We start from the raw sequence: 14,705 nt of genomic DNA on the forward strand, positions 1-14,705 counted from the left end.
CGGTATGTGAAATTTGCCCACCGGTATTCGGTATGTGATTACATACCGGTTTTAAACGGTACACCGGTATGTCAGTATGTATCTATAAATACCGCTGTTCGGTATATACCGCTTGCACGGTAAATACCGGTCGTTCGGTATATACCGCTTGCACTGTAAATACCGGTCGTTCGGTATATACCGCTTGCACTGTAAATACCGGTCGCTTGAATATATTCAACTATGCGGTATCGTTTGGTAACTGTGGTGACCGTGATTATTTTACACAACACGGTGACACGGACCGGGTGTAGTGTGAACCTCCCTTATACAAAATAACTTTATATTACCTAGGTATACAATTATTCACTTATTTCTTTTTCCTTCATTTTAAAAATAAAATATAAATCAACTTGATAATTAATAATATAATTTTGTATACAATTTCTGAATTTCATAAATATTTATAATATACTAAATAGGTAGGTATTATAAATAATAAAAAAACATAGGTCCAATTGTGTCTGCTGTGATTTATATTATAACCTGACAACATATTTTAGATATAATAACAAACATATAAATATAAATAAAAATATAAAATATAAATATCAGTATGATGTAAAACAAATGAAAGCAAAGTTAGTGTGAAAAAAAGTTTTTTTTAAATAAGTTTTTGTATACCAAAATGATATAAATTTAATATCATTGTTTATATTATAGATTTGGTAAAGCTTCTAATATGTAGAGAGTGTTACTTCTGTTGGTAAAATGGTTGCTGGAGCTTATGGTGTAGCTTTATTTTTTAACACCTTACATACCGTCTATATGAATACATCAAAGCAAATACAATTTCATTATGATCATCAATTGAGTAGTTTTTGTTATATATTTTATAAGTTTTTTTACCAATATTAAATTTTAATGTATACAAACTTATATTTAAGTAAAATAAATAAAATAATGAATATATTTAAAAATCTATAAAATATACATTTATAATTTGTAAAAACCAATTTACAATAAATAATAAAAATGCAAGAATTAATTGGCCTTATTGATTTTATTTTTATTAGATAAGTATAATTAATTAAATTAGTTAATAGGTATATTATGTATTTATTTTAAATGTTTATTAAACAGAATCATGGTAGTTAAACTGTAGACATAAATTACTTATCTGATTATTAATTCATATTTCAACAGTAAAAATGTATTCTTTACAGTTATAATTACCTACAATTGAAATTAATTAAATATGCTAACTAATACAATATTTATATTATCTTAACAAATATAAAAAAACATTTCGATTTAAGTTCAACTACCTAGTAAGTAGGTAAATCATAATCCTTAGCATGTACCTACTACCTTATTACATAGTTTAAATTTTCTTCTGCCACATCTTACATTATTGTAATAGAGTACAATTAAAATAACATTAAAATATAAATGATATCAATTAAATGTTATTAAGAGGAAGTCGTTTAATTTACCAAAAAATGGGAATTTTTTGCTAAAAATATTAATTGTTCAGCATGGGCTTCAGACAGCAAAGACCGTTTGTTTGTAATAACATTTCCTCCATAGCTAAACATCCTTTCACATGGTACACTAGTACCTTGGATGCATAGATACTTTTTTGCTAACCGAGATATGTTTGGAAACTCTGAATTGAATATTTTCCACCAGTTTAGAGGATCTGTATCCAAATCTACCTTGGGAATTTGGTTGTATTTTTCAATCTCAGTTTCAAAAATATTTTCATAATTTGAAGCAGAATTAGAGGGTAAACTTGTACTCAAAAATGAAGCTATACCTATGAATGATAAAGAAGTAATTATTATTTTTTATTACATAAACAAACTATTAAAATTACCAGAATAACTTTTTTTTTTATGGTGGTGATGAACTTGGGTCGACAGCTTTCATACAATTAAGTTCCATTTCTGCGACAAGTCGTTTCTTAACCATATAGAACTCATAACCAATTAAACAAGATTTATAGCGAGGATCCAAAAATGATGTTAGTTGTATTAATTGTTTGGTTCTAATATTTTCGTTGAAACGGTTAGAAAGTTTTCCAATTATAGCATCAGATACCAATTGTTCAACATGGTCTAATGCTTGAATTAATGTTTGACTTAAAATTTGCTCTTCACAATCTTCTATAGAATCATCATTTATCTGAGAAAAGAAGTCTGAAGTTTCTTCTACTGTAGGTTAACTATCAAGTATACTTTCTTGCGTGTCAGGAAACAAGGGGGCTGAATTATTTTCAGCTTCTTCATTAATAGATATACTTTGTGAATGACTTTTATTTATCTGCTTACAAAATTGTAATTTTAACTGCTGATATATGGGCCATAATGAAGATATTGTTACATTTTTTTCTGAAGCCATAGCTTCACCCAGTTGTTTTAAGAGGATGCTATACACCCGAAAATTGTTACTAAAACATGCTCTTCGCCAAACTATTTTTCTCTTCACCTATTTGTTGTAGACTTAAAATTAATATGTCATTAAAAAGAGGAGAACTTTATCTATTATCTCTCGTCGGATTTTTTCTTTATCTCAATTTTTTATCCTGAAAATTGGCCGTTAAAAAACAAAAAAAGTCAAAAACTTTATCATCAATTGTGGACGTTGTATTAAAGTTATTGAAAAATACCGACGAGAGATAATAGATAAAGTTCTCCTCTTTTTAATGATACGTTAATTTTAAGTCTACAATAAATAGGTAAAGAGAAATACAGTTTGGCGATAAACATGTTTTTTGAAATTGAAAAATGTACACCACGTATACAGCGTAAATAAGTGCTGCTCTAGTATGTGAACGACAGTTACGGGTACTACTAGAGTAGTAGACTCTTCACTCCACCACCACTATTGCAAGGCAGGCAGCTGAATGTATTGTTTGCGCGCGAACTACTGCATAATAATTGTGTCCGATGTTCATGCACAATGTTATCTATGTTTTCGGAAAGACGACAAAATAAGTTTAATTTTGTACGGCGGGCGGGCGGGCTAATTATAATAATTCCATCAACAATGTATGGTTCGTAGGAACGAATAACTCGTTATTATAGTCTAATAAAGTTTATAGATTATAATGATATAATATATTTAAATCAAGAGATAATTTATAATATTATATTATGATTATTTCTTTTACAAATAATTTTATTATGTATACTCTATACAGTGGCGTAGTTATAAATAACATATTTGTATATTATTCTCATTAAAAAGGCTTAATTTAGAATTATTAAACCGAATTACATTCGATTATCGATCGATTGATTATCGTATTCTCGTAGAGACTAGTCTTATAAATTTCTAGCTTCATTTGTCTTACGAGTATAAATGAATTCAGACCTATAAGCTATAAGACAAGAAAATTATATTTAAATAGTATTTACTAGTTACTACTTTAGACCTTAGTAGTTAGTACCTACGTTATTTTGTTTTATTTTATTTGGCGTTTTGTGTTTGGATATTTTTTTTTTATTTTTTTATTATTTTTATTCAAATAATTTAAAAAAAATGTATGTTAAACAACTGGTTGCAAAGAAACCAATTAGTAAACTTCAAAACCGTTTACGCATGAAATGTTTAAGAGCTAAAAACAACAATATTGCGAATGAGATCAACATTCCGTAAGTATCTATACCAATGTTGATTACTTATTTCATATTTTAAAATTATAATCATTTATTCATTTATACTTGATTAAACTAATTTATAAATAACAAGTTATTATCTTTTGTAGTATTATAAAAAAACTCATGAAATACATTTTTTTTTTGTTTAGTGAATTTCCTAATGGTGTTCCTACCATTTATATTGATGAAACAATAATAAATATAACTAATATTGGATCACCAGAATCTGCTACTATTGAGTATACTATATTGCATTTATATAATTATATATTATATTAATATAACATAATTCTAAATTATTATTTGCTAATGTAGTATGCGATTTACCTTGTCCGAACGATTTATACTTGAAATATATATATACAATATACTCATTTGAATTATTAAACTAAATTTGTAAATATTTATTTTACATAGGCGACCAAAATGGATTATTGTCATTGATAAATTTTGTATTTCTTTTTTTATAATGTAAAATAAAAAAAGTCGTGGATGTCGCTATGATGTACAGTAGGTTACTGTAATGGATGGGATTAAATTTGAATGCAATGATAGGTATCATTGTATACGAAAAACGATTCTGAACGAAGATGATTTGTCAGTCTAGGATATATTATATTTAAATATTGTCATATATATTCTATTTTGAAACAAATATTTTATTTTTCAATTAGGACGCATTTTGCATAAGGCATGGTTAATCAATTTTTCCAAAAACATTGCATGTAGTTATCATAATTCATAATAACTTATATTATCATAGATATACATATACCTGGTTTGAGGATAAATCGTTATCATTACGCGATTTCATAAAAATTTAAAACTCTAACGCTCAAATCATTTTTCCTATAATGACGCTTCAAATTTTCTCTATAGCTATTTGAAGCAAAACATCATGTATTAAATTTTCAAATCTTAGATTTAAAAAAAAAAATTTTATGAATTTCTAGCTTAAAACAATTTGTGAATTTTTGGGGTTATTACGTTTTTTGTCAAAATTCAAAATTTGAATGCTTATAAAAAAAAATTGTGAATATGAATTTATTTTATTTTTCAACTGCAATATGTTAAGAGTCTTGTATTAAATCTTCAATATTTTCTACCCACAAAATAAAAATGTTATCGATATTATTTTAAAAAAAACTAATCATGATCGAAAATTGCATAATTAAAATTAACCTAACCTATGAATAGTTAAACTTAAATCAAAATTTTTAAAAATTTCATGGTGGATAGAATATAGGTACTTATATAAACATTCAGTGAAAATTTCATGTATCAATGGTCGTTCGTTTTAAAGTTACATCGAAAATCAAAATCGATTTTGTCGAAAACTGATTGTACGTAAAACTGTAACTGTATCATATTTATAAAATACTTAAAAATTGTCATAAAAAAGTATACGTGGTAGTAGGTACAAACCAAAAATTATAACGTAAAATATACGCAATAATGTGATGTATTTAGGTATCTACACTAAAAATCTTATATTTAGATATTTAGGTAATATTAGTAAAGGTTATTGTTAAAAATTAGGTAAAATTTATATTTTTTATGAAGTTATTATCTAATAATGCAATAAATACAAATCGGATGGGTATCCGCAAATATTACGACTGCATTTACTTGTATATTTACGTGACACGCCAATAACGAAGGTTCAGAAAATAATAAACGTCGCTCCCGAATTAAATTGTATTATATTTTTACAGATTTTATTTAGAGTGTTTACTACCCGAAATAATAGATCCACTTTTCGGAAAGCGATTGTGTATCTCTGATATAAGAGATCCAGTGCATATTTTAAATGCAATGAAAAAAAAAAAAAAACAAATTATAAATATTTTTGTTAAAATTATTACTATCAATGTATACGTTCTCATTTTTATTATTGTAATTATTATACTACACTATATAGGTATTTATATGTGTTTTATTACTTAGGTATATGTACCTATTTCATATTATTAGTTTCAATACTATAAATTAAGTTAAAAATCTACACGCCTCATATGGTACTTCTTTTTAAATTATAACCAGGGTTTGGAACTTTATAAACGTAATACAAAATAATACAATATTTATATATATTATTTTAAGTTTCACATGCACGGGTAACGTATTAGTATTTTTCTGTTTAATTGTTTCTGTATGTATTTAATTAAACGATATTAATTAAAAAATTGGTTGGAGGGCACCCGTGGATATTAAATGTATATTAGGGAAATAATCACAAACATATTTATAATGTTTAACGCTATATGCGCACACCAAGATAATTTTTTTGATATATATGTCGAAAAAGAATAAAACATTATTTTACGAAAAGTATTTCTGGTCACCTATAAGTTAATAACGTAAAAAACGCAACACATTTATTACAAAATGTATTTAATCATAATAAATGTATTATTTTACATGTATTTTAAAAAGTAATTAGGTTATAAATATAATTCAAGCTACGTTGTATAACAGATTATATTATGCTTTATGTAATGAAAATATTATTTAAGTAAACAGGAGCTTTATTTGAGAAATGGTGTGTGACTTGCGGTAGGAGCGAGCGCGCCGCCTGCTAGTAAAGACTACTACAGAATTTTTAAGTACATGGGTATTACGTTGAAGCTAAACGTTCTCTACAACCGTCTGTGTGATAATAATGTACCTCTCCCGCGACTAAGACGCGCAAACCTCGTCACGTAGATAATGGGCGTGACTACGGACTGCCGAGACGGCGGCGATATGGCGCAGAACGCCATCTCTTGAGCGTTGCATACGTTTCACTTTCGGTATAGCGTCCTCTTAATGGATTCAAAATACATAACAAACGTTCAATTAATTGTAAGTGGTTAAAGGTAGGTAAAATCTTTTGGTGTTTAGGAGTTGTTAGTATTGTACGCAATGCTTCATGCTGTGTTTTTATAAAGTTTAAACATGGCAGTAAAGACCACCAATGAGTGTCAGATGAAGATGGAGCTACTAAAGGTGGAAGATTTAAATTAATCTGGGCATTTAACAAAGAACGTTTCATTTTGGGACTGTAATGAAAAACTTATCGCACTTTTACTGCATTATCTGAGCAAAACTTAACAGGTGGTAAAGCAAATGCATTGGTTACCCCCGTATTTAAGACATGCCCAAAACAAGGTACGTGGTTAAACGATAAACTATCCACGGCTTTTAAAATGTTACTTCCACAATCTGTTGTTATCCCTGCAATTTTAGATTCATCAATTTCCCAGTCAATCAAAATTTCTTTTATCTTATTTTTAATGTGAACACTGTTGTGATCAACATTCAAAGAGGTACATGCCAAACAAAAACTTTCAATTTTCTATTCGTTATTAATAGTATGAGCTGTTAATCCTATGAACGGATATCCATTTACTGATGTCCAGCAATCCGTTGTCAGTGAAATGTATGACACTTGTTTTAATTTTTCTTTTATACCGTTTCTTACAATTTCATACATTTGAGGAATCTTATGGTCAGAAAAGTATTTCCTGCTGGGTAATTCAAAGTTTGGACATAAGACTGATAATAAATGTTTGAATCCTTTTTTTTCCACTGAATTATAAGGCTGCATATCAGTGCACATCCAAATACCTATGGCATGTTTATATTTTTCAATTGTTTTCTTGTGTAAAGGAGAAATTACTTTTAATTTGCTTTGTTTCAAAGTTCCAATTTTTCTTTTTAAGTTAGTTTCTGCAAAATTCAAAATTATTTATTAAATATTTAAAGAATATTATATTGAAAATGAAGAATTATTATTAAAATATTAATTATTATAAAATTATAGCCATTAAATAATATATTAAATATTATATTTGTTCTTATACCTAATGCCAAAATAAGTTTTATGATTCCTAATGATTTTATGATTTATGGCGTTTTGAAAGGTTTTAACGACCTAGGTAGTATGGAGTTGTAATTTGATAAAATCTTTTAATATTATCATGCAATAATTTTGTTCTTGACTTTTACAAGACAAAAATAATTAAATTTAAATCTCCATCCTTGCTGATTACTAATAAGTAGTAACATAATATTACCTACCTTCATTATTTGGTGTATCACAATTTATTTTACTCAAAGTTGAAGGATCATCAACACATTCATCCAAAACTGGCAAAACTTCTTCAGTGTTTGCAGTTGATGTTATAGTACTATTTCTTTAAAAACAAAGTACCAATTAATTACTAATTACAAAATTTCAATTTATTTAACATTATACATTCACAATCATTAAAAAAAAAAAATAACACTTACCCATCAATTTGTATGTATTCCAAGTATAAATTTGGATGTCTGTAACGCAAATGAGACTTTAAATTGCTTGTATTTCCACCTTTACTATTTTTTTTCTCGCCACATTCTAAGCAAAGGCCTTCATTAGGATACTTTTCAAAGTAGTTCCAAATTTTTGATTTGGTCCTCATTTTGCTACAGTATTTGTTTGGGCCGCCGGCTATTTACTAGCATTTGGCCGGACGACTACTTAAAAAATATGGTGTTCAAATTTGGACGGGATAGGTGACCAATAATGTGTAAATGACAATACGTGTATATATAAAGAATAATAAGGTAACAGTATATTAAACGGCACGACTAGAGTGCATACGTCGGCCGGTGAAGACGTCTCTTCCCGAGCGCGACTCAAGACAATAATAATAATATACAAAACAATAATAATAGCAACAATGATAATAATCCTGATTACCGGACGGCACATACGCCGCGGCAGGGCAACGGTATCGGCGGCGACGGTGGCTGCTATCAGCTGCGGCTGGAACGACGTCGATGGCACGCAGGTGAACGGGGGGTGACGGCCGCGATGATCAGCAACAACAGCCGGGCGGCGTCAACCAATGACGAGGTAATGCCGAATCGCAAGACCGGATTACGTAACTTGTACGCACCGGCGACAACGGCGATGTTGCGTAATAATTACGGATATATTAACATACGCGACACTGATGCACGAAACCGGCGGCCACTCGCGGCAAATAATACACGAGCTAAATGCTAATATAATGTGCGCGTATGCACTTACGGCCGGCTCGCGCGATTGAAACAATAATAATAATATGCGCGGACACTGGCGACGAGCACGCGACACAAACAATGGTCGCGCGACGGATAAACAACGCACGGCTATACTTCTCGACGTCGAAAACGGTAACAACGGCGTCGAGTACACAAATGCGCTACGTAACGCGACAGCGAATTCGACGAGGCGAGCGACTCGTGCGAGAAAGGCGACGGTAACACCCGCACCACGAGATTGTGGCTAAGCGGCACCAAAAAAAAACGGCCGACGTGACGGACACACGGTCTGCTCGCGTGGAGCGTACGGCAAAGAGAGAGGGTCTAGGTCGCCGGCGGCGACGGCTGGAGTCCGGTGTCCACGGGTCGCGCGATGCGCCGTCTCGCGGACCGGTTGCCAAAGTCGCGATAAAAACGGCGGCAATTTCGAACATACTCCCCCATGGGAGGCGCAGCATCACATCTGCTTTGAAAGCCGCCGACACTAATACCTATTTTATATAAATTGAAAGGCCGAAAAATAACAAAAAAATATAAATGTAAATAAAACATAAACAAATTAAATATATTATAACAAATAGTAATTGTACCAAAATGTGAAAAGGGACACAGTAACATGATAATAATTATACAAGGTACATAATAATAATAATAATTGCACAAATTGCAACATAACATAGTATAATAAAAGGAATACCGCAAACCAATAGGTAAAGCGAATAAGAATTTAACATAATAAAAAATAATAATTGCAAATAAACGAATATAAAATAATTTAATAGTAGGCAATATTGCAAATAAGCCTAATCAATCACGGGGACCTGTACCATTACCAGGTAATAAAACGAGCTTAGCTGCAGGACGAATGACAACACCGCGCGAGGTTAAAACGCGCGCGACCCTTACCACGCCATCCTTACCCGGCAATACCTCGAGTATTCGTCCAAGTCGCCATTCCAAGGGAGGGGCTAGGTTATCCCGGATGGTGACCATCTGGCCGGCTTCAATATTGGGTTGACCGTGAGCCCATTTGCTTCGCTCTTGCAGCGTGTGCAGGTACTCGGTAGACCAACGGCGCCAGAAGTGTTGGTGGCAATGGTCCAGCAGCTTCCAACGGTCCGTGAGCGGGCGGTCCGGACACTCAGTAGTACGCGGCGGGAGCGCTAACAGCGGCTGGCCTATCAAAAAATGGCCCGGCGTTAGGCAGTCGAGGTCGTGGGGGTCGGTCGACACTGGAGTGATGGGACGTGAGTTCAGCACAGCTTCAACTCGACATAATACTGTGGTGAATTCTTCATAAGTGAACGTATGGACACCCATAATCCGAACGAGCAGACGTTTAGCTGAGCGTACTGCGGCCTCCCACAACCCTCCAAAGTGCGGTGCACTGGGGGGATTAAACTTCCAATCGCAATAGGACTTCCCCGACGTGATTATTGATTGTGCGGCGGGGCCATTAATCAGCTGACGCAATTGTCTGTCGGCACCAACAAAATTTGTCCCACAGTCGGAATAGACCGTCGTAGGCAGGCCGCGTCGAGCGACGAAACGGTCAAAGGCGGCGAGAAAGGCCGAAGTGGACAAATCCGATACGAGTTCTAAGTGGACGGCTTTGACGCTCATACATACGAATACTGCTATATATGCCTTGTACGTCCTAGATTTTCGTAGTTTATTTTCGCGCATAGCTATAGGCCCGGCATAATCAACGCCGACACTGGAAAACGGACGACATTGCGACACCCGTGCTTCTGGTAAATCCGCCATGACCGGCGTGGGGATAGACGCACGGAGGCGCACGCAACGTGTGCATTGACTAACGACGGAATGGATAACGGAACGCAGCGACACAATCCAATATTGCCGGTGTATCAATGAAGTCATTACACGTGGTCCCGAATGACCAGTGACTTTGTGCCAGTGGCGACACACTAACAGCGCGAGGTACGAGCCTTTAGCTAACAAAATTGGATGTCGACAATCGTACGGCAACTCTGAATGACGTAGGCGTCCACCGACGCGGATTATACCTTCGGAGTCGACGAACGGACACAGCCGTGCCAACGGCTTGGAAGCTAAGCGACGTAATTTCTGCAAATCGCTGACTAATGTCGGAAATGTGACACGTTGAGACGCAGCGATTACCGCACGAGTTGCACCGTTGAGCTCCACTCGAGTAAGCGCAGTCGATCTCTCGACGGGACGTCGGCGACAAATATCGATAAAACGGCGCACACGCGCGACCACACGTATAAGTTCGTCGTACGACGAGAAACGCGTGAACCATTCGACTGTAGGTGCGGCAAGACAAACTGCGGGGGCCATGGATTTTACTTCAGGCAATTCCGCAACGGACAAACGCGCGATGTCGCTCCCCCATTCATGTGGAGGGTCTCGGAGAAAGTCGGGCCCTTGCCAATATAACTTGTGGTGCGGCAACTCAGACGGCATCAACCCACGGGACGCACAATCAGCTGGGTTCATCTCCGAGCTGACGTGACGCCATTGACAACTTGGTAACAACGTTTGTACCTGGTGAACACGGTTCGACACATATTGCTTGAACGTGTCGTGGGGCACTGTTAACCATGACAATACAATCGACGAATCCGTCCAGGCACACATGTCAATGATGTCGATGCGCGTATTTAATAATAAAAATATTCGGCTCATCCAGCGCGATAATAATACGGCGGCATTCAGCTCGAGCCTCGGAATCGATAACGGTTTAAGCGGCGCCAATTTGGTCTTGGAACCGACCAACATGACCGACGATGCGCGTGGGGCATCATGGGTGCGCAAAAACACTACCGCGGCATAGCCGCGTTGCGACGCGTCGCAGAATCCATACAACGAACACTGAGCTCCGGCGGTTGTATTTAAATAGCGCGGAACACGCACGTTGGCTAACGCGGGTAGTTCGTCGACGAACTGCGACCAATCTGCGCGGATATCGGTAGGCAAACGCTGGTCCCACGTACACTCGGACTGCCATGTGCGTTGCATAATATGCTTGGCAAGGAAGATGGACGGCGCAAACAAACCTAACGGGTCGAAAAAACGTGCTGTTAATGACAAAATGCCGCGCTTGGTAAATACAATTGCGTCATCTATGCGAGGTTCACAACCGAAATAATCGCCGTCTGTATACCACGACAAACCGAGAACCTTGGTATCAGCGCCCTCATCACCGGCAAACGTTGTCGATTTTACCACCCGGAACTCGTCCGGAACAGCGTGTAGGACGGCGGCGGTGTTGCTGGACCACTTGCGCAACTCGAACCCCGCACCAGCGAGGACGGATATCAATTCCGCCTGAACGCTAAGCGCCTCGACCGCGGTATCGGCACCGTAACAAATGTCGTCGACGTACGTTTGATGACGCAACGCGTCGCATGATCTGGTAGAATTTCGACAATCGACTTCAGCGACCTCTTGCAGTACGCGTAGAGCGAGAAACGGCGCACAATTTACGCCGTACGTTACGGTATTCAACTCGTACTCGACGAGCTCCATATGCGGGGACGGTCGCCACAGAATATGTTGATACGCACGATATTGCGGAAGGACCATAATCTGTCTGTACATTTTACAAATATCGGTCGTAAACGCGTGACGGAACAAACGAAAACACGTTAGCACATCCACGATGTCCCGTTGTAACTTCGGACCCGGGAATAACGATGTATTTAGTGACGATCCATCAGCAACCGAAGCGGACGCGTCGAACACTACGCGGAATTTTTCATCGGCGCCACACACGGCATGATGTGGAATAAAATAACGGCCATGAGTGGACGCCACTGACATGTGTCCTAGTGACAGATATTCCGACATAAAATCGTTATACTTCGTGCGCAGTCGATCGTTCGAGCTTAACTTACGCTCGAGATGCTCGAACCGTTTGATTGCGACCGCCCGGGACCCGGGAAATAACTTATCATTGAATGGCACACGAAACGGCAACGGAACCGAAAAACGGCCGGACTCGTCACGGACAAAATTATCACGGAATACGACTTCGCATTTGCCGGCGTCAGTAAACTTCAACGGGGATGAGTCGGGCTCTTCGACATGCCAAAAACGGTCGATTAATTGTTCCACGGACGTGAGTAATGACACGGCGGTTGTTTGCGGGGTCGATACATCCGACGGCGACACTGAACCAATAAGGATCCACCCGAAGCATGAACTGAACGCGGCCGGCAACGACTTATTTGCAACAACCTGACGCCCGTCGATAATGGATGAAAACAGGTCTGCGCCTAATAATAGGTCAACCGGCGCAGCGATATGGAAATTCGGGTCTGCCAACGCTAAGTGCGAAAACTTATCGCGTACGGACGGTTCCAACGACTGCCGCGGGAGGTCACCGGTTATAGACGGTAGAACCCATGACTCGAACGCTAAAATTGGATCGGACGAGTAGCGTGGCACAACATGGCAGTCAACTCGACCTTGCACCGTAACTACCGGCACACCGGCTAAACCCGACACCGGAGCCGACCACGTCGACCAACGGAGACCTAGCCGCTTCGCGCACGGCAGTGAAATTGCATTTATTTGTGACGCCGAATCAATCAACGCACGGGCCACTTGGAAGCTACCAGAACGATCGCGTATATGTACCAACGCCGTGCCAAGCACGACGGATGGAGATCCAAGCCCGGATAATAACGATGTAGGAGCGGCAGGCGATTCCACCTCCGTAGCCGGCGTGACGTCCTTAGTCGTTGAATGTGACAAACAGGGTAACAAACTGTGATGATGACGTGGACAAATTGTACATTTGGCGGGCGTCTTACAACTAGGTGCCCAATGACCGGGACTGAGACACGAAAAACATATACGTTTACCACGCGCCCACTTCGCGCGTTCATCCGCGGACAGGGAACGAAATTTACGGCACACGTCGAGCGCGTGTGGATTATTACAGTATTGACATAGCAATATGTGCGGCGACGGCGCCGGTGCTTGTACAGCCGAGACCAATGATGTCGGCGATGGTCGATCAACTTTGCGCGACCATTTTGACGACGCAGACGGTCGGTCCTTAGGACGAGGCGCGAGTACGGCCTGTTTACCGGCGACGCCCTGTACGCGTTCGAGAATAGCGATACGGTTTTTAATAAACGTAAACAAGTCGTCCACCGTAGGGAAATCACGTGTCGTTTCCGACTCGAACAACGTGCGACACGACGACGATAGGCACCGTGAGGCCAATGAAAATAAAATAAAATCGCCTAAGTCTGGGACTTGTAACGCGGTGAGAACTGAGATACCTTCACCGAACACTGACATAAATTTATTCAAGTCCGACAGACTATCCACGGACGACACAGGCACTTGTAGTAATTTGTCGACGAACGATCCCGCGACTAAACGCGGCTTGTCGTAGCGCGATACTAATGCGGCCCAGGCAACGGCGAATGTGGCACCCGAAACCAGTATGCCACGGATAACGTCGGCAGCGCTCCCGTGAATGCAGCTGCGCAAATGATAAAAACGCTCGATATCAGGTATGTCCGGAAATTGCGACACGATCGCGAGAAACTGATCACGGAATGCAGGCCACTTGTGTATATCACCGTCGAATTGAGGTAACGGAATTTCAGGCAATCTGCGGAAAACGCGGGTTTGTGTAACGTGATGTTCACTTGCGTCGGCGGATCCTAACGGCGGCGCAGGTTGAACCTGATATTTAGACACGATAGACCGGATATAATCTATCCAAATGTTTACTTCGACGACACGGTCACTCGTATACTCGTGCAACATACCGAGAGCACAATACGCGTCGAACACCGCATCTTCCTCAATTTCGAACCCGTCTACCAAATTATTCAGCCTGGCGAAAGCCGCAAGCAGCTGCGGCGCTATAGTTGCATCATCACAAGCCAATCGAGCCGTCTCGTGAATAGCCTTAATACGAGCGACGTACGATTCTCGTTTGGCCAATGCCCTATCTCTCGCGCGCTTATCACGCTCCATGTCCTCCGGAGCAGCCAT

General features: G+C 38.0%; 1 protein-coding gene and 1 pseudogene across 1 annotated transcript; both read right to left on the minus strand.

Annotated features, from left to right (window-relative positions):
* Positions 1 to 1,337: 1,337 nt before the first annotated feature.
* Positions 1,338 to 7,245, minus strand: LOC149056928 (E3 SUMO-protein ligase ZBED1-like; annotated as a pseudogene).
* Positions 7,246 to 8,218: 973 nt separating this feature from the next.
* LOC107172592 (uncharacterized) lies at positions 8,219 to 14,705 on the minus strand. The gene has a single exon (XM_015522883.2). It carries the CDS (start codon positions 14,703 to 14,705, stop codon positions 9,504 to 9,506), a length of 5,202 nt encoding a protein of 1,733 aa, XP_015378369.2. The 3' UTR covers positions 8,219 to 9,503.

Source organism: Diuraphis noxia, unplaced genomic scaffold (genome assembly GCF_037042655.1).
Source record: "Diuraphis noxia isolate RWA-SAM2 unplaced genomic scaffold, SU_Dnox_SAM2 contig0003, whole genome shotgun sequence".
NCBI classification, from domain to species: domain Eukaryota; kingdom Metazoa; phylum Arthropoda; class Insecta; order Hemiptera; family Aphididae; genus Diuraphis; species Diuraphis noxia.